Source organism: Anabrus simplex, chromosome X, assembly GCF_040414725.1.
Source record: "Anabrus simplex isolate iqAnaSimp1 chromosome X, ASM4041472v1, whole genome shotgun sequence".
In the NCBI taxonomy this organism is placed as follows: Eukaryota; Metazoa; Arthropoda; class Insecta; order Orthoptera; family Tettigoniidae; genus Anabrus; species Anabrus simplex.
The window spans coordinates 207,986,971-208,008,060 of record NC_090279.1 but is presented as its reverse complement, the minus strand read 5'-3'; the positions used below and the strand labels follow the sequence as shown (position 1 = coordinate 208,008,060).

General features: G+C 38.7%; 1 protein-coding gene across 1 annotated transcript; it reads right to left on the bottom strand.

The window, feature by feature from the left end:
- Window positions 1-414: 414 nt before the first annotated feature.
- Window positions 415-15,723, bottom strand: LOC137503377 (uncharacterized). The gene is made up of 4 exons (XM_068230961.1): window positions 15,607-15,723; window positions 12,307-12,453; window positions 2,916-3,071; window positions 415-564 (listed from the first exon to the last, which is right to left on the bottom strand). Exons 1-4 carry the CDS (start codon window positions 15,721-15,723, stop codon window positions 415-417), a joined length of 570 nt encoding a protein of 189 aa, XP_068087062.1.
- Between the last annotated feature and the right edge of the window lie 5,367 nt (window positions 15,724-21,090).

The window sequence follows — 21,090 nt, the reverse complement described above, 5'->3', positions numbered from 1 at the left end:
CAGGTGTGAGAAGATGTTTTATGACACGAATAAGAAGACTGTGGGATAATCTAATAGGTCATATACGTAGGCATGATGGGTTATTGAGGAAAATAACAGAGGGTTCTATATAGGGGAAACATTAGAGTACATGACGCAAATATTAAATGGCATGAGATGCGATTCCTACTACGAGCTGAGATGTAAAGGAGAGAAACATAAAAATGGAGGGCTGCTGGCAACCAGAGAATCTAAAAATTTTGGTAAACAATAAACTCTTCCATTCTTTCTCATTGAAGCAGAAATGGTAACATGGATGAATGGATTTGGCAAAATAGGAAGAAAGAATCGAAAAGCAGCGGGCATCTTAATAACATGGTTTATTGAATAGAATAAGATAATAACAACATGAGTGTGAATTATATTTCTATTTGATTAAGGCTTCTCTAAGGAGGCTTTAAACTCAATAACCAAGGCTTCCACACTTAAGACAGTGAAGTAATGTGTGAGTATATATTCTCCCAACGCCGTATCTTTGGGAAATTTTCTGGAATCTACGACGAAGTTCTCAAGCGCAAATGTGCCCTGAAACAGAAAACAGTGAACAGTAACAACGACATTTGAATGCATTAAACCTCTAACACTCATCCTCTTTACGGGATCTACTGAAAGGAGCTCAGACTATTTTCAACGATTTTGAAATCAAAATATTAATACCGTGTTTACGCGAATAATCCCCCCATAGTTTCTTTAAAATTTGAGGCACGAAATTGGGGTGCGGATTTTATTTGAATCAATGTTGGTATTTAATATTTTTCAAAATGAGCCTTGCTAAAGTTAGAGTGCGGGGATAATTTGGTGGCGGGTATTATTCGCGTATATATGGTATATCGTGAAAACAAATTTTACTACTTGAAATTTCTTTCTTACTGTAGCTCCTTTTACTAAAGCCATCCATTCATCCGGCACAAAAACACAAGAAACAGCCCTGTTCTTTTATCAATCAACATAAAATTCTCGACTTCAGTTTAACTTCACCCTTATAAGTTTCATATGACTCGCAACTATTTCTATTCTCCTTTTGTATTTCCCTTTCCCAGCACTTCTTTTACGTTTTCTGTAATTAACCACGTTAAAATCAACATTTCCATCGGTAATAATATCATCTGACCAAGCCATTTCCGTTTTGATAGTAAACAATCAGGATAGCCATCACAATCCCACAAACTATTATGCGAACCCCGTACAAAGAGAAAATGCATTTGTACCAAGAATACAGGCAGCTTTCCAGGTCGTTCCCGAAACACCACACGTCTTGAACTGTGCATCGAAGTAGGAGGGGGCATATTGAACATCTACTGTAATCTAACTATTGGGTGTATTGTTTCCTTCGTTCAGTATTTTATTCAATTTACAACGATGATAGTGGAGGAATACACAAAGGTAGGGCAGCAGCGTTGCCGTTTCGAGCATGTTAAGTAATAAAGCACGTTACTGCGACCAACAGACGAATGGAGAAACGATCTGGTGCATTCCTTGACTGACAAGTTTGTCTTAATTGCAGCATGTTCTTGTACTGTGTGTAATAAACGAACCTGTGGATCTTGCGTCTAAGAGACGAGGACAATCCTGTGCGAGTCGAATAAGGAACCTTGTGCATAAGCACCGTGCATTATCACTGTCTCCACCATACACCCCACTTCCCCTCCCTCCCCTTCTCTTCCCTGAAACTGACAACATACAACACTTGAATGTTCTAATTTTGGTCTCATACTCGGGAATGGACGTATTTACTTACCTCTTTAAGGATAGGTGGACGACATTGTGGGGGAAATTGACGTAGAAATACATATGATTTCAACTAGAATATCTCACTCCATTTCTGAAATATAACTTCTAAATCCTCAGAACAGGTATACTTGTACTTCTTCTTAACTGTTAGCACCCTAGAAGTTTGAAATATTACTAGAAAATAATGATATTCTACATTTTAATATGGTCCAATTTACCTTTTAGTATGCATCCCGAATTTCAGGTACATTTTCCTAGGTAACGGCTGTACTTCAGGAAGTAAAATTTCAGAATCTTGCTTAATAGGATTGGTGTGTAATAACTAGAGTCCGGATTATTAGGTGCTGATAGGTTAGAATGCAAAGTTACTTAAGCCAGGAACAAGTATACCCTACACTGTACAACGGTTATGCTATGAGATTTGCATAGATATTAGGGGTACGGCCTATAGAACTCCTTGAATTTATGGTACGTTATGGTACAACGGGTTGCATAACACTTCCTACAAACCGAATTACTTTGCATTCTAACCTATTACCACCTACAAGTCCGAGCTACAGTGATAACAGACTTCGGTTGGAACAAAAGTTACGCTTATTTTTATTTTCAGACACTTTAAATTTCTGATCGTGAAAATGAAAAAAAATTCAAAAATAAGGAAAACCTTTGTTGTTAGTCTCTCTTACAGATGACAGTACACATTAATAGAATGTTGTATTTCAGCTCTGTATATTTAATACTTCCTAAATAAAGTGTACCTGAATTTGGGATGAATACTACAACTTATATTACACTATATTATAAAATATTGAATTACTCTGTTTCGTAGTAAAATTAAAATCTTTCAGGATGCTAACAGTTAAGGAAAAGTACACATTTACCTGTTCTGAGAGTTTTTAATTTATATTTCAAAAATGAAGTAAAATATTCTAGTTCAAATCTTACCTATATTTATGTCACTTTCCTCTATTATGTCGTCTACCGCCCCTGAAATGACGTTATACTCCTAAGTGTAAAACCAAGTGTCCTATATCGGTCGGTTATCACCTTATGTAGATAAGGTGCTAGAGTTATGTCTCTATCAAATAATATTCCAAGATACTTCACTTAATGTACCTCTTCATAATAATAGTAATTTTACTTACCGGTCCGAATGGACATGAATATGTCGTGTTTATGTAATGAAAGAACATGTCGACATAGTCGCTAATAGACTTGATGTATACATCCAAAGGCTTGGGTCCATTATGGAATCCATTCACCCACACCCCAGCATTCTTCACTTTAGTGTTCATTGTCACCTAAAGAAAACGATGCAAATAAGTACACCGATTCATTCATTTATCATTAGCATTTAATTTCTGCTCGAACATCATTATCACCCTATAAAGGCAATGCCTTGTCGCTATAGTCATATCTAACGACCTTCTGCTACCCTCTTCATCTTGCTATATGAACAAATAAGTTTTATTAGAAGTCGTTTCGACCAGTTCTACCAACTGGAAGGCTTTCTTATTTCGTATGATAATATCGGCCTTCACGCAGGAAGGTAAATATACGTAAAATTTAATAAGCTAATTGTACCATGGTCGACTACAAATCTTAAATAATTTGATGTTTGGTCTGCAACTGTGGCCCACATTCTCAAATACCTTTCTATGTTTGTCAAATTTATCCTCTCGTCGTCAAATTGCAAACGAAACATTCTCCAGAACTTTACAATAATCATAATAATAATACTCACAAGCGATATAGCAACAGCTATGAAAAAGACTGAAGAACTCTAGATGATAACAAAGAAAAGAAGGCTGGGCTTTAAATTTATTTTGAGAAGACTGCGTTAATGACTAACATTGATGATGATGATGATGATAATGGTGATGATGATGTTTGCTGTATAAAGGGGACTAACATATAGGTAATCGGACCTATATTAAAGCGACCCCTCAGTTGTTGAATTTAGAAGATGAAAACATAAGGAGAGTTAAGAGATTTAACTATTTGGGAGAAATATTGCAAGGGAATGGGTTGGGAAACAAAGCCATTTTGGAGCCGGCAAGAAAAGTAGAAATAACATTGGAACTGACAAGGAATATGTACAACAAAAATGTTCTTGCATGCAGCGGAAACACTTGACATGATTGGAAAAGTTGGACCTGAAGGTATCAGGAAGAGAGAAAGAAAAATGCTAAGAAAAGTTTTGGGCACAAATGTAAAAAATGGATAGAGGAGACTCAAATCTAGCTAAGATTTTTTTTTTGCTAGTTGCTTTACGTCGTACCGACAGAGATGGGTCTTATGGCGGCGATAGCAGAGAATTTTATCAAGGTACAGGAGGAATGGGCGAAGTGATGAGGAAAATAATGGTACACTATCTTGGTAATGGTGGGAAATAACAGACTGACGAAGAGAATCTTTGAACACTTCAGGAAGAGAAAGACCGAGCTGAAATGGTTCGGGAAGTGATGTTGGATTTGAGTGGATTCCGGAAGATGATGTAATGGACAGAAATCGATTAATACAGTTCTTCAAAAGTTTCTGCGGCTTCCAGGAGTCTGGGAAAACACTAGTGAGAAAATAGGGATCCTACACAGAAAAGCAGAATAAGGAAATATGAGAAAGGATGAAAAGATACCGGTAGACAGTTAAGGCAGAGAATGGTAAAAATACTGCACAGATTGTGAAACTTAGAAGGAGAAATGACACTGACAGTGACATTAAAAGTAAATTTAATGGTTATATGGGGTGCAGGAGAAAGGAAATACTTCTTCGAGTGGGGACGAGATATAGAGTTTTCCGTATAAAACCTTACCGTTCACCCGCAGCTGAGCAAAGGCCGGCTAGATGCCTGGCTTCCCCCACACACATGGATCATCTGGCTGTCAGGCTCGCTTCCTATCATTTATTAAATATAAAACTTCAATAAGAAACATTACAGTGGTTTCAACGAGTAAAAATCTTCCTCAAAGCCACACAACGTTGCTATTTAAAGAGTCGCACATTCTTTAGGGGCATACTCTTTAAAACACCTAATGTAATTTTTTTCTACTAAACTTACTCGTAATTCAAAACCAGCTGGTCCACACCACGTGCGAATTATTGCGAGTAGTTTCTGTCATAAGTAACTGAAGGTTAAATCGACGCTCAACTTGTGCTCTTTACAGACGAAGCGTGGTTCCAATAACAGGACGTATCAACAACCACAATACACGCGTTTAGTGTCCCAGAAATCCACATTCAATAGAGAAACTTCTTCTTTATGATAGGAAAATCAGAGTTCGGTTTGCGATTAGAAGGGAGCGCATTCATAAGCATTAGTAACTTACATTTCAACGAGTAGAAAGCTTCCTCAAGGACAAACAACGCCCCTGTTTAAAGAGTTGCATATACGAAGGGCGTTATATATTTTTTTACACTTTTATTTTTTCCACCCAAATGAAGTACATTACACATCAGTTGTTACTTCCACCTTCTCAACATAACCTCCTTGTAACTGTTTGCACTTTTTCCATCGATGTGTCAGTCTCTCCACACCTTCCTGGAACCATTCTTTCGCAGTGCTGCGTACCCATGCCTTGAAAGCTGTGTTCAGTTCTGCAAAATCCTACAAACGGCGACCACGCAGAGATTTCTTCATGTTCGCCATTCGCTTGCCAACTGATGGCACTGTTGGACTGCTGCTGTAATTGCGATGAACACCCTGTAGCAAGCATTAAATTAAATTAAATTAAAATTATTTGGTGGTGGACTGCCCCTATGCTTCCATTGCATCGATTGTTGTTTCGTTTGTTGCCATGTCCCATCACCAGTCACAAGCCTAGCCATGAAGTCAGCTGGATCTTGCAAAAGTTCTCTGCAAACGTCCACACGCCTCTGATTTTGGTCTGCAGACAAGAGTTTAGGCACCCACCAGGTTGACACCTTTCCCAACTGTAAGTGGTCGTGCACGATCCGCTGCAGGGTGTTTCGGCTAATTCCCGTGGTTGCGTAAATGTGATGCATTTGTTTCCTAGGATGGCCTGCTCGACTCGGGCAATGTTGACTGGTGTTGACACTGTCACATTCCTTCCATAACTGGTTCCCTTGTCCACCGATGTGCGCCCTGTTTTCCAAACTTCCATCATGTTCTAAACTGTTTTCCGGGACGGCGACTGTTCTCCACAAACTGCCACAAAGCGCCGATGAATTTCTGCAGGGTTTCTGCCTTCTCTCCATAGGAACCAAGTCGTATACCGCTGTCCCTGACGGTTGCATTCCATGTCGTCTGCTCCTACGCTAACAGTGTTGTTATGAAATGGCTATGATGAGTGCATGCGTTGGCCCCTGTGCGTGTGCTGCTACCAAACGGTGGAACAAGACAGTGGTTACACGTCACCACCTTCAAAAGTGAAATGTGATCCATTTCCGACGGTACGAAAAATATAGTGTAAAACAATATAGTGCGTCTCTCGTACATTAGGGGCATGCTCTTTAAAACCCCTATTTATTCAAATGTTTCCTATTGAACTTAGTCTTTGAAATCTAACCTATGGCTGACAGGAATAATCGGTCCGATTACGAGCATATCCTGAGTTCACCCAGACTTCGCTTCCGTACAGCAAAAATGTCATTCCCACCCCATTTTGCAATCACCTTTTAGAAGAAGAACAATCGCACTCTTCAGTTCTACAAGATTCTGCAACTGCTCATACAGCGTAGCAGTCCATAGATACAACTGCGGAAGTTTTTAGAGATAGAGTGCTCGTATATGGCCCTCTCTCTCTCCAGATCTGATTATTTGTGACAACGTGAACCAACTAAATCCGTGCGCTTGAGAAAAATATACAAACTGCCATAAGCAACATTACAGTAGTCGAGCAAAATCATGTAAGACGATATGTGTTTACCGGTACAATGCCTGTTTTGCTGTAGAAGAACGCCATTTCCAGCATTTGGTATGATGTAAGCGTTTATTTTAGTTTCTTGTACGGTATGTGCAGATTTTAGAAGTGAAGACACAGAACAGGCTGGCAGTGACGAGGAGGGTTGCAGCATTTTATACGAAAAATCCTGTAGCAGTAGTCAAAATACCACAAAAATGTCAGGAAATACTAGCAGTTGTAATCTCCAAACCTTTCGACATGAACGTTTTATTACTACTACTACATTTTCATTATAGACTGCTATGCCCTCTAGCTTCAATTCTGCAAACCTGTGTGCATTTTTTAAAGACTCACACAATCCTTTTTTTAACTAGAACATTGGCTTCGTTTAGTTATATACCTCTGATTCTTAAATCGTTATAAACTGAGTTTAACCATCATCATCATTACTATCTTGGTCAGTATTGAGGATGAGCAGTGGGTGAACTACTCGGGGTAGAGGGGAGGAATGGTATCGAGGGAAGAGGATAATGTTATCTGGAGAGATATGGGGTTATCGATATTCGACCTTGACAAAGACATTTCAAAAGAAGAAGTTTTGGGAGTGATACGTAAAATCAGGGGTAGGTCAGCGTGAGGATGCAATGGTATCAACAATAGGTTTTGGAAAGAAGTAAGCAAAATTGGGACGATGATAGAGGCCATAGTGAAATCATTTAACAAGATTTTTGATGGGAGCAAATACCCTAACGAATGGGAAACAGGAATTCTGTCCAATATACAAGAAGAAAGGTAACAAGACAACCCTAATAATTATAGGGTATATCTCTGTTTGATTCCCTAACTAAAATTTATACAGGAGTTTTAGCTAATAGATTAAGTGATTGGGCGGATAAGAAAGCGGTTTTGTCAGATTATCAATAGGGCTTTAGAAAAAGAAAAAGAACGGTAGACAATATAATGACAGTGAAGACGATTTTAGAGAAATACATGAGTATGAGGAGAGTCAAAGTGTTTGTGGCAGCAATTGATTTTGAAACGGCTTTTGATAAGTTAAATAGAAGGGCGTTAGTAGAAAAATTGGGTAGGTGGGGGGTTTCGGAGAAGATGATAGGTGCAGTGGAGGTGATATATAGGGATGTCAGGTGCTGCGTTAAACTGGAGGGAAACAGGTTGAGGAAGCCCTTAGAGTCCAAGATGAGTTTAAAACAAGGATGAAAATTATCCCCGATATTGTTTATTTTATTTATCATTGATATTTTATATGGACACGGCGGGAATGTATGGGCGGCACCGGTGCTTAATGGGTTGGAGATACCGGAATTGAATTTTGCAGACGATGTGATTTTGCTTACATTAACCGCAGGTGGGATGCAGAAAAATTTAAATGCAGTGTTAGAATATGCAAAGGAAAGTGCCTTGAAAATTAACGGGAGCAAATCTAAAGTGTTAATAATGCAGAAATATAAATGTAAAAAAAGAAATTATTTGGATGGTACAGGGAGAGAGGTTGGAACAAGTAAATAAGTTAGAATGTCTGGGAGTGATTTTAAACAGAAAAGGGACATGGGAGGATCAAATCAAAAGAGCGAGGAGTAAGGGGAAGGCAGCCTTAGCCTCAGTCAAAATTTTAGTGGCCATATTTCAGGGAATTAGCTATAAAGCCTTGAGATTAGTCTTAAGAACGGTAGTTTTCGGTAGGATAATGTATGGGGCGGAAATATGGTGGCTAGAGGAAAATTTTTTTTTTTTTTTTTTTTTTGCTATTTGCTTTACGTCGCACCGACACAGATGTCTTACGGCGACGATGGGATGGGAAAGGCTTAGAAAGTGGAAGGAAGCGGCCGTGGCCTTAATTAAGGTACAGCCCCGGCATTTGCCTGGTGTGAAAATGGGAAACCACGGAAAACCATCTTCAGGGCTGCCGACAGTGGGGCGCGAACGCTAGAGGAAAAGAAAGTATACTTAAGACAAGGTGATGGCTTATCTCCACCCCTTTTCAACTGCATCTCGGAAAAAGCTGTCAGAATTTGGAACGAAAAACTGAAGCACCATAATATATTACCACTTATGCTGGGGAGAAGGAACAAAGGTGTTACAATAAATTGCCTAGCATTTGCAGATGATTTTTCCATATTCTCTGAAAGCCTGACTAATGCAGCAATACAAGTACATCTTCTGGAAGAGAGAGCCAACCTGGCAGGCTTAAGAATTTCGGCAAAGAAAACAAAATTCATGATGAATATAAAAAAATGCTCCAAAATTGCTAGAAACAGATCTTGGTTCAATCGAAAGGGTGAAGCAATTCAAATATTTGGCGGAAACAATCCAAGAAAACGGTTTGAAAAATCTTGTATGGAGGCAAAGGTACACAAAATGGAAAGAGCATATGTGAAACAAAAAATACATAAAACAAAAAAATATGTATTTACAAATCTTAAAATAAAGCACTAAAACACAGCTGTGGAAACAATACTTATATGCCAGCGAATGCTTAGTACTCAATTATAAACTTGAAAGATTGAAAGTACTAGAAAGAAGAATTATAAGAAAAATATTGGGCCTTTTATAAACGACAGAATTTTGGAAATTAAGAAGTAATAACGAAATTTATCAGAACATAGAAAACATATCTATAACAGTACAAAAGGGGTAACTGATATTTTTGGACATATTTGCAGAATGGGCGACAATAGACTAAACAAAAATATCCTCACGTATCTTTGGAAGAAAAAGTCAACAACCACCTGTATGCATGATCAAAAATGACTTGGAAAGACACAACATTAAAGAAGAAAAAGTAATGAAAAGATAAATTTTTAGGAAGAAAGTTTTAAAGATGGAAGGTTTCCAAGGGAGGGAGGCAAATAAAACCGCCACAAAGTGGTCTGAGGAAAGAAAAAGGAAATATAGTGAAACAATGAAAGAATATTGGAAAAGGAAGCAAAACCAACAAAGATTTAAGAATTGAAATTGGAACGTGGTCCCTAGTAGGTCCTAACGAATAATAACAATAATAATAATAATAATAATAATAATAATAATAATAATAATAATAATAATAATAATAATACGAGGATTGGGGCAAAAGTCATGGCAAATATTTTTTCTTGTAGATATGTGAACGGATCACAAAGGGATATGTGTCGTGTGGAAGTTCTGCAGGCGTGAGGTTGTCTCTTTTCTTTTGGACTTCATTAACAATGAAATGTCTAATTCGGAACAACATTTCCATGTGTTTTCAGACTCTTGACCTGGACAAAATCTTAACCACACGGTCATACGATTTTTCTTAGCTTTGGTGACTATGGGCAGATTTCAGACAATTAATCAGTATTTTCCTCAAAGAGGACACTCTTATTTATCCAATGACAGGCATTTTGCTGGAATAAAAAGAGTGGTAAGGAAAAATGACAAGAATTTACGTTCCCAAAGATTATACAGAGATGATTGTACAGTGCACAAGTCAAAGAAAGTTTACAGTTAAAATGGTTGAATCCAAAGATATTATTGACTTCAAATATTGGTGGCCTTCATTTTTTTTTTAATAAAATGCCTATCTGTGGAATCAATGAATCGCAGACTTCCACGAGACCAAAAATAATCGTTCCAGATATCGTTCTTCAGTCACTTCACATACTCAAGTGAAATGAAGAATACTGTTCAAGCTCGAGATTTCATTGACGGTCTAGTGGTACATACGTTCAATCTAGGTATCATGAATTCAATGAGTGTCATAACGTTCCCTACAAAGTTAGCATATCCAGGAGAAAGACTGCCTATTCAGGAGAAGAAAATACAGGATATAAGGAAAACAATGCAGTATATTCCAGAAGAGCATCTTGATTTCTACAATGAGATTATTAATTGGCCAGTTACCAAAGATAATGTGTTCGGTGATGACTAGAATGAATACTGACCAAACACTTTTGTAAAAGAGCGAAAATAAAGATATTTTGTAATAAATTAATTTTTGCCGCCCATTTTTTTGGTAAAACAGCACATGTCAAGGGAATATAATTTCCGACAAACGTAAACTAATGCAATATTAATTCTTTTTTTCAATAAAAACATAGATTTAAATGTCCTCTACCTATAAAACATAGCGTTTTTACAACGTGTATATTGTTTACCGTTCTTGTACGTTTTAGGTGGATATCTCCAAACTAAGATTTAATGACATGTGCTGTTTCAGAAAAAAAAACGATTCGTATGCAGAACAACATATGGCTCTGTGATAGCTGGTAGTAGCGCAGCGAGGGCTGTGAAATCAGTCAGTTGGTAATTGTCGTGCGAGATGGAAGTAACCCGTGTTGAGCAGCGCGCTTACATCAAAATAGCCGTTCTCCGAGGGAGAAAAGCGATGGAATATCACAGTGAATTAGTGGAACCCTTGGGAATAATGCCCTACTATACCGTACAGTAGCACGGTTTCAGCAAGGACGTGTGTCAACCTGTGATGAGCAACGTTCGGGGCGACCTGTCAGTGTGCGGACCGAGTAGCACGTGCCGTCATCGAGCAGCTCCTGGATGAAGAGAGACGATGGACGCTACTGGAGTTAGAGAGGGCAAGTGGCATCGAGGAACGCACCGTCCACAGAATATTGGGTAATGAGCTGTAACTGCGCAAAAGCGCATCGCGGTGGGTACCGCATGCACTGACGGTTGTTCAAAGTGGGTCCGCTATGCAATATGCTCCGACCACCTTGCACGCTGGCAACAGGACGGTGATCAATTCTTGTCTTGAATAATCGCCATCGATGAATTTTGGGCCAGGGCATATGAACCAGAACTGAAACGTCAGTCCGCGCATTGGCGACATGCTGGATCACCAAGGAGGCAGAAGGTCCGTCAGAATCCTTCCCCAGTCAAATTTATGGTGATCGTCGCGTATGACGTCAGGGGTGTCATTGTTTGCCACTTTGTTCCACATGGCAGAACAGTGACCGCACTGTACTACAGGAACTTCCTGGTGCGACAGGTACGACGTGGCGTTCGGGAGAAACGTCCGGATCTTGTGGACAGTGCAATAATCCTGCACGACAATGCAAAACCACATAAAGCAGAGTGCGTAGGGCAGCTACTGCGTCGTTGGGGATGGGAAGAATTGGAGCACCCACCGTACCCTCCCAACATTTCGCCCTGTGACTTTGATCTCATTCGAAAGATTAAGGAACCATTACGTGGTAGGCGGTTTGCAACACGAGAGGACATTGCTAATGCTGTGCGCCAACAGGTGACCCGATTCACTCACGGTTCGGCAAATGCGGAGGAAAATGTTATTTCGCGCCTCCCACATCGTTGGCAGCGTGTGGTGTCAGTAGCAGGGGACTACTTTGAAGGTCTTTAGGCCCAGGTTTATCATGTCAACATTATGTGTACTGTGTTGTCATTCTTTTGCACCGGGAAGGCCATATTGCCTTGTATACTACCGTAATAAATTAGTGTGTTACGATATTTCACTGCTATTCATTGTCCACACATGTAGTTAACACCTTGTCCTTTCGTCTGTATATGTCACATTTTCCAACCGGACTGGTAACTTCAAGAAAAATATAGTGTCATGACTTTTGCCCTAACCCTCGTAATAATAATAATAATAATAATAATAATAATAATAATAATAATAATAATAATAATAATAATAATAATAATAATAATAATAATAACTTACGGATGCTGTACATGGAATGGCACGAGTTAGCTCAACAATTGCGTTCATCTTCTTTTTTCCATCAGACTTATCCCGGCGCATTTGAGTTGATGCTGAACCGTACGTTGGATGTACCGTGATCTTCCCTCCTGTCAAGAAAGCTTCGAACTGCGGGGACAAGACAAACGTATTTTATTAATTCAGGGCAGCTTCGCATTTCTTTTCGTCATGAAATATAACACTTTCATTATCCACATTTAGATGATGAAGTGACAATCTAATTAAGGACTCATAAATAGAGCCTTGTGAAATAGTCGTTCATGCACTATCAATAACCTCTGGAAGGCCTGTCAGGAGGAATGGGATAAGATAGACAAGCCAGCTCTGCGAAAAAGTCTGATGCAATGCAAATTACTTTGTCGGGCTATAGCTAGAAGTGCAGGCTTTCCAATTTATCATGATCGTTGATGGAGACATGGATTTTCATAAGCTAATTACCTTTCAAACATCGTCCCTAGAGATCCCGGACGACTTTCTGTATTACACATAATCTTTCTGAGAACAGCGAGACAGGAATTGCAGAAGCATTGAAAATGAGAAGATTTCAAATTAAACAGATTTGCTTCAACCGGCTCACGAGACACGACTTCCTTTACCTACGAAGGTGCTACCCTCATTACTATGGAAAGGAATTTTAGTCCGTAGGAGGTTAGAATTCAAACGTATTTAACCAAGGCGCAAGTGTATTCTAGCCCGCACAACAGTTCTCTATTGAGATTTGCATAACTATTAGCGATCTGAACTATTAGAACCCCTACAATTTATGCAACTCATGGACATAATAGTAGAGCGGCTAGATGATACTTGCGCCTTGTTCGATTACTTTTGTATCTCAGTTGTTAGTGCCTAAAATTCCTTTCCCTACGAGTCATTATCCCACGAATTTACCATCACGAGTACCTTCAGCTGCCGAAATCTGAAAATATCCAGGATACTTTGGAGGAAACCGTTGAGGAAGATCAATATCCACAGTAAATTTAAATCAGTTTCATTCTTTTTCTTTCCATTATCAATCAGCCTTTAATGTATATAGAAAGCTTTGGATTAAATAGTGTAATATATATATATATTTTAAAAGTTTACTAAAAACAAGTTTGACAAGTCCGTCCATCCGTTCTACTGCATCCATTTGTTTCATTTCTATTTTATTCCCTTCGGAATTACCTGCCGGTGAATCATGAGACTTTGATATGTCACTAAGTTCAGTCAACTTTGACTAATGCTAAAATCAAATCACTAAATGATCACTTCAATAATCGCAGGCGAATGCTTACCCTAGCCCGCAATACATTCTCTACTTAGCAGGTTGCTAAGCGACTAACACCTCATTAATATTGTGGTACGAGAAAAGTTGTTATGATCGCGGAGCTCCACTACACATCATCTCTTCCAGTGAGTCTATACTTTGATCGTAACCAAGAGGTCGATACGTGTTTACAGTGTTTACAGCTGGTTGTTTCTTTATCGGATTCCTAGAGCATGGCTAGTGTGGTGCCAATATCTACATAACGGTTGGCTTTAGGGATTTAACACATGGTTTTCTGTCCCTTAGGGCTTACTGAGTTATGTTCTTTGCGTCAAGGGACTTAAAATGAGCTTTGCCTCGTCCCTGTACGGCAAACTCGATATTTGGCCTGTTCTTTTTATAACTCCGCCCCCCCCCTCCCTGTCGCTCCCCCTCCTAATTGTTTTGAAGATTTAAAAGTAGCCTAAGTTATTTCTATATCGTCAGCTATCTGCCAGTGAAAGTCTCGTCAAAATCGGTCCAAAAGCTGGAACAAACAAACAAACAAACACAAACAGACAGATAAAAAATGTAACAATTGGTTTTTAGTTGTAAGCACCGTATATACTTTCACATGCACTTAGTAAAATGCTGTTATTTTGACTTTAAAAACAGACATTTCAGTTTTATTTATTTGTATAGATATGGTGATTTTCAACCTTAGTAATGTGAGTGCATGAAGCCATGTTTGATTGCTACCCGTCAAAGTAGAGTATACACTTGCTATAATCATAAAATAATACAACTCTCTACTAGATACTCTTTGATTCTCTGACCTTCACCAGCTTCTAAATATAACCAACAGATGGCAGAACGTTCCTAATAACTTACAGGCCGCTAAGGGAAAACAGAGATGGGAAGGTGTCAAGTCGACCAGACTTCTGTATGACCATTAACAAAGCGCAGGGATGAACTCCTGAAGAAGTGGGTGTCTACTTACCTGGCCAATTGTATGTTGCACTATCTTGGGCAAAGATCGTTTGAAAGTTTTAAGATCCAGATATGCCTGAATGGTAGAAACACGGGGAATATTGTATGTAATGAAATGTTTTAAACTATATTTCCGGTATTAAATATTCAGAAAACTATTGGAAAGGGCAGGCAAAACTATATAACTACGACAGGCGTATCAAGACGAGTTATCTGACCTGCGGAGAAGCACAGGTCCTCCAGTAAAATATTACAATCGTTGATTATGCGATTCAATGATTCATACTACGTTATAATTCCTTTTCTATTCGATAACTCCTCGCATCAAGAACGAATGTATCAAAATAAAAAGGGATGTATTTAAAGCATTATGCATGGACATTTGAATATAACACGTACAAATTTCAGATGCGTCCATAAAGGTGAACGTAGCGTGTGAATACAACAAGTGGGAGAGCACTGTTCGTTGGAGAAAGTGAAAATACGCCGAAATATTGTATTGTCTACTTCTGAGCGAGAAAGGAAACGGCTCAGTCACACATAACGTTTACTAAAATTTGAAATAGAAGTAAGGCTTTATAAATATATACATGAGACTTCAATACAATTTTTCTGAGATCATTGCTAATCAGGGTTTAGTGATTTTCTTGTAAATAGCGCATTCACCTAGTGATAGGATAATCGAATACAAAATAATAGATTATTCGATTACTTCATTTTATTCAATTATTCGATAATATTTTCCATTCGATTATTTTTCGATTATTCATTCGAAACTCCATTCGAATTAATGAGGCAATCGAATTGTGAATATTTTTCCATCCAATTATTATTTACATTATTGATTCGAAACTCCCAATCAATGAGACAATGGAACAATGAAATTTCCATTTGATTATTTTTTCGATTATTTAAATAAGCAGATGGAGGTTGTGCGAATATTAAAAGTATTCGATTATCCCATCACTTCTTTCACCCTTCTGGAAAAATACTTTTGATTTGTTCTATTTACTTATGGGCCTACGTAAGAAATATGTAATACTCACAGGCCATTCTCCATCATCACCATTATTTGCATCCTCTTTAGGAGGCGGAACTTTAGCTTGTAAGGCATAATCCAGAAATAGAGCCAGAAAAGTACAAGCAATAACGGAGATCTTCATACCGAAGAATGTATAGAATAACTGAAGTGCATCAGTCTTAGGCCACTAATATTTATAAAATATTACATGACTGACAGTCTATCAAGCACAGTTTTAATGTATAGAAATGTGCAGCCATGTGTAATATCTGATACATCGACTGACATATGCAGTGCGCAACAAACGTTGAGGAGATCCCTCTCATCCTGCATTCCCCGGAAACTTCATCATTGATTGCGAGATATTTTGCCCATAAATCCCTTGCCTACTATTCCGGTATCATCAAATGTATGACCTTTTCAATCTGTTCCCATTAAATTGTGAATGAGTTGTTGACATGCGAGAGAAATCAAGAACCGTGTATGCATTAGAAAACCGTTCAGGGAAATAAAACCTGTGAGGGTGAAATAAACTTCCTAATTTGACACCTTTTCTTCCATATTACCTTTCAGAATTGAGTCGAATACTGCAGGGACCTAAATGACGTGATCATCTATTTGCTGAAGTTGGTTTTTTAAATCCCGAAAGAACATAACTTGTATTCAAGGATGATTACGGGTTATTCATAGGTTTTTGGTTTGTTAATACGCTTCTTTAATATTGCTGTTGTTTGAGTCATCAGTCCATAGACTCGTTTGATGCAGCTCTCCATGTCACCCTATCGTGTGCTGAACTTTTCATTTCTAAGTAACTATTGCATCCTACATCTGCTCTAATCTGCTTGTCATATTCATACCTTGGGCTACCCCTACCGTTCTCACCACCTACACGTCCTTCAAAAAACCAACTGAACAAATTCTGGGTATCATAAGATGTGTCCTATCATCCTATCTCTTCTTCTCGTAAAATCTAGCCAAATCGATCTCATCTCCCCAATTCGATTCAGTATCTCTTCATTCGTGATTCGATCCATCCAACTCACCTTCAGCATTCTTCTGTAAAACCACATTTCAAAAGCTTCTATTCTCTTTCTTTATGAGCTAGTTGTCGTCCATCTTTCACTTCCATACAATGCTACACTCCAGACGAAATTCTTCAGAAACATCTTTCTAATGTCTATATCAATGTTTGAAGTGAGCAAATTTATTTTTTAAGAAAGCTCTTCCTTGATTGTGCTAGTCTACATTTTGTGTCCTCCTTACTTCTACCACCGTTAGTTGTTTTACTACCCAAGTAACAATATTCATCTACTTCCTTTAGATTTCATTTCAATCTAATATTTCCTGCAACGCCAGCCTTCGTTCGACTGCACTCCATTACCTTTGTTTTGGACTGTTTTATTTCCATCTTGTACTCCTTACCCAAGACTTCATCCATACCATTCAGCAGCTTCTCAAGATCTTCTGAATTCTCAGATAAAAAAAAAACAAAAAACAATATCATCAGGAAATCGCAAGGTCTTCATTTCCTCTCCTTGGATTGTGATTCCCTTTCCAAATTCTTCTTTCATTTCCTTTACTGCCTGTTCTATGTAGACACTGAACAAGAGGTTGGACAAACTGCAGCCTCACCTCACTCCTTTCTGGATTGCTGCTTCTTTTCAAATCTCTCTATTCTTATCACTGCAGACTGATTTTGTTTACAGATTGTAGATAATTTGTTCGTTCTTGGTATCTGATCCCAATCACCTACATAATCTTAAATACCTTGGTCCAATTAACAATATCGAATGATTTTTCTATATCTGCTAACACCATGCACATGAGATTGTCCTTCTAAATTCGATCCTCTAAGATCAGACGTAAATTCAGGATTGCTTCACGTGTTCCTACATTTCTTCTCAAGCCAAATTTATCTTCTCCAAACTCAGCTTCAAATTATTGTCTTTCCATTCTTCTCTAAATAATACGTGTTAAAAGTTTGCAGGCATGGGATGCTAAACTAATGGTGCGGTAGTTTTCACACCTGTCAGCACCGGCTTCCTTGCGAATAGGTATAACCACATTCTACCAATAAATGGATGGGACTTCTCCTGTCTCAAACATCTTATACATTAAATCGAATAACCTTGCCATGCTGGTTTCTCCCAAAGCAGTCAGTAATTCAGAGGGAATGTCATCAATTCCATGTGCCTTGTCCCTGTGTAGGTCTCTCTCTGCTCTGTCAAACTCTGACCTCAAAATCGGGTCTCCCATTTCATCAGCATCAACAGCCTCTTCTTGTTCCCGAACACTTTCATCTACCTTTTTACCTTGATAAAACTGTTGGATATGTTCCTTCTTTGTCTTCCTTCCCTAGAAGTGGACTTTCATCTGAACTCTTAATATTCATACCCCTAGATTTCCTTGCTCCAAAGGTTTCTTTGACTTTCCTGTATGCAGCATCTACCTTTCCTAGGACCATACAACATTCCACATCCTTGCACTTCTCCTTCAGCTATTCTTCTTTAGCTACCTTGAGCTTTCTGTTCACTTCATTCTTTAATCGCCTGTATTCTTTTCTGCCCTCTTCATTTCTAGCATTCTTGCATTTTCGTTGTTTATCAATCAGGTCCAGTATCTCCTGAGTTATCCACTGACTCTTAGTTGATCTTTTCTTCCTTCCTGATATTTCTTCAGCAGCACTACTGACTTCATTTTTCATGACTATCCACTCTTCCTCCATTGTGTTTCCTTCAGCCTTTTCCTTTAGTCCTTGCGCAACATGTTCCTTGCAACAATCCCTCACACTCTTATCTTTTTTAACTTGTCCAGATCCCATCTCCTTGCATTCCTTCATTTATTCAATTTTTTCAACTTCAGATGGCATTTCATGACCAACAAGTTGTGGTCAGAGTCCACGTCTGCTCCTGGGAAGTTTTGAAATCCAACGCCTGCTTTCTGAATCTCTGCCTAATCATAACGAAGTCTGTTTGATACCTTTCAGTGTCTCCAGGTCTCGTCCACGCATACAGCCGTCGTTTGTGGTGTCTGAACCACTTATTGGCAAGGACTAAATTATGATCAGTGTAGAATTCAACCAGCCGACTTCCTCTTTCGTTCTTTTATCCCAATCCGAATTCTCCTACTGTATTACTTTCTATTCCTTGGCCTACCACTACATGCCAGTCTCCCATCACAATTAGATTCTCGTCACCTTTTACATATTATATTGCATCTTCTATCTCTACATACAGTATTTCGATTTCCTCATCATCCGCTGAACTAGTAGGTATATAGACCTGCTCTACTGTGGTGGGCATTGGTTCGGTGTCTATCTTGATGGCACTAATTCTTCCACTATGCTGGTCGTAGTAGCCTACCCGCTGCCATATTTTCTTATTAATTATTAAGCCAACTCCTGCATTTCCCCTGTTTGATTTTGTGTTGATAAGTCGGTAGTCGCCTGACCGAAAATCCTTCTTTTTCTGCCAATGTACTTCACTTATACCAAATACATCTAACTTTAGTCTATCCATCTCTCTTTTCAGATTCTCTAACCTACCCACAACGATTCAAACTCCTAACGTTGCACGCTCCAACTCGCAGAATGACAGTATACAACTTCCTGATGATCGCCACCTCTCGGGTAGTCCCCACCCGAAGATCAGAATGGGGGACTAGTTTACCTCCGGAATAATTTATCCGAGATTCATACAGGGAAAGCTGCATGTCTTCGGGAGTTAGTTACGGCTGTAGTTTCCCTTTCCTTTCAGCCGTGTAGCAGTATCAACACAGCTAAGCCATGTCGAGTATTATTACAAGGCCATATCAGTCAATTACCCAGACTGCCGCCCTTGCAACTTCCGAAAGGCTGCTACTCCCTCCCCCCACCTTTCGATGAACCATTCCTTAGTCTGGTCTCTAAACAGATACCCATCCGATATGGTTGCACCTGCGGCTCGGCTATCTGCTTCATTGGGACACGCAAGCCTCCCCGCCGTGGCAAGGCACATGGTTCGTTTAATATAGGTTTTATTTATGCATTTGTTTCTTATTTGTTTGTTTACTTGGATATGGTGTGATCGCTACTTTAGTTAACATTCATGAAATAAAATTGTATTTGCATTTTTCAGCTACGTTTTCGAGTGTGGCTCCCCATAAGATACGGGTATCGAAAGGTGTTACTTAATTTATTTTGAAATCTATATGCTTTAACCTAATGCAGTATACTGGCATAATATAGGGCGCTTTGTAAAACCAATTGAAGACATGCTCGCAAAAATGGCCTAAGTCACAAATTTTTTTTAAAAAATGTTGATCAACAGGAATAGTAACTATTCTTGCATGCGCTAATATCAGCATGGATAATTTAGAGGAAACACAGTGGGTGGAAACTTTATTGTTTAACTCGAGAGCCGTTGCCAGAACGCAAAAATGGGCTAAGCGCTATAGAGCAGAAATTAAAGAATTGTACGAAACAGTACAGGCTTAGCACCAACAATGTGGTGAACTGATGATTGAAACAACAGTCTCTGATTCGAAGCAAGAGATATTATTAAGTAAGATTACATGTTGTAAAATCAGTAAAGTCTATCTATTTAGGTTACTTTTCAAGTACCCTTCAGTAGAAGAGTATGACTCTGTAGATCTCATAAAGAAAGTACATGGTTGATCATCATTCGGTATTGAACACCTACCATGTAAGTACGACAGACGTTTACTTCCAGCCAAAGTCATGGATAATTAGACATACTAGATTACACAGCCCCCTTTGTATCATGCATACTACATAAATCTTGCTTCCAATGCATGTAGACCCGTGCAAGGAAAAGAAAATCCGCTGTTTGATATTCCTGATTATGATTACGTTATGGTACAGGATGAAGTATCTGTAGGCCAACCTGATTATTGCATTGTTGATAAAGTATGTCTTATTTGTTTGTATCAGCAATTTCCATATGCATATTTTATAATGTATTGTCAGAATTATGCGTACTTCCTTTCCATTTCTTACAAATTCAGGTAGGTATGTTATAAAACTAACACATGTACATCGAGTATACAACTTCCCTTAAGTCCATTGAGGTACTGCATCACTAGTATGAAATAAAAGGATTTAAAATTTCTATAAAAAGATTCTCCTGAACGTATACTTTGATGAACAATACACCAGATAAACTTATTACAGTATATGTACTGTTCCATTTACAAAACTTCAATAATCTCCTTTCAAGCAAAGTGAGCGTTAGACTGTTTTTGCGAGCATGTCTTCAGTTGTAAATTGAGATCCAGAGTTCGAGACCGGTGTTATGTAAATGTGTTCTAGAGACTCGCATTTTTTCCACAAAGTGTAAATTTATGACACCAACAGGTCAGACGTTCTCGACTGTTTTATTTTTTCTTTGCTATTTGCTTTACGTCACACCGAGGCAAATAGGTATTACGGCGACGATGGGGCAGGAAAGGCCTAGGAATGGGAAGGAAGTGGCCGTGACCTTAATTAAGGTACAACCCCAGCATTTGCCTG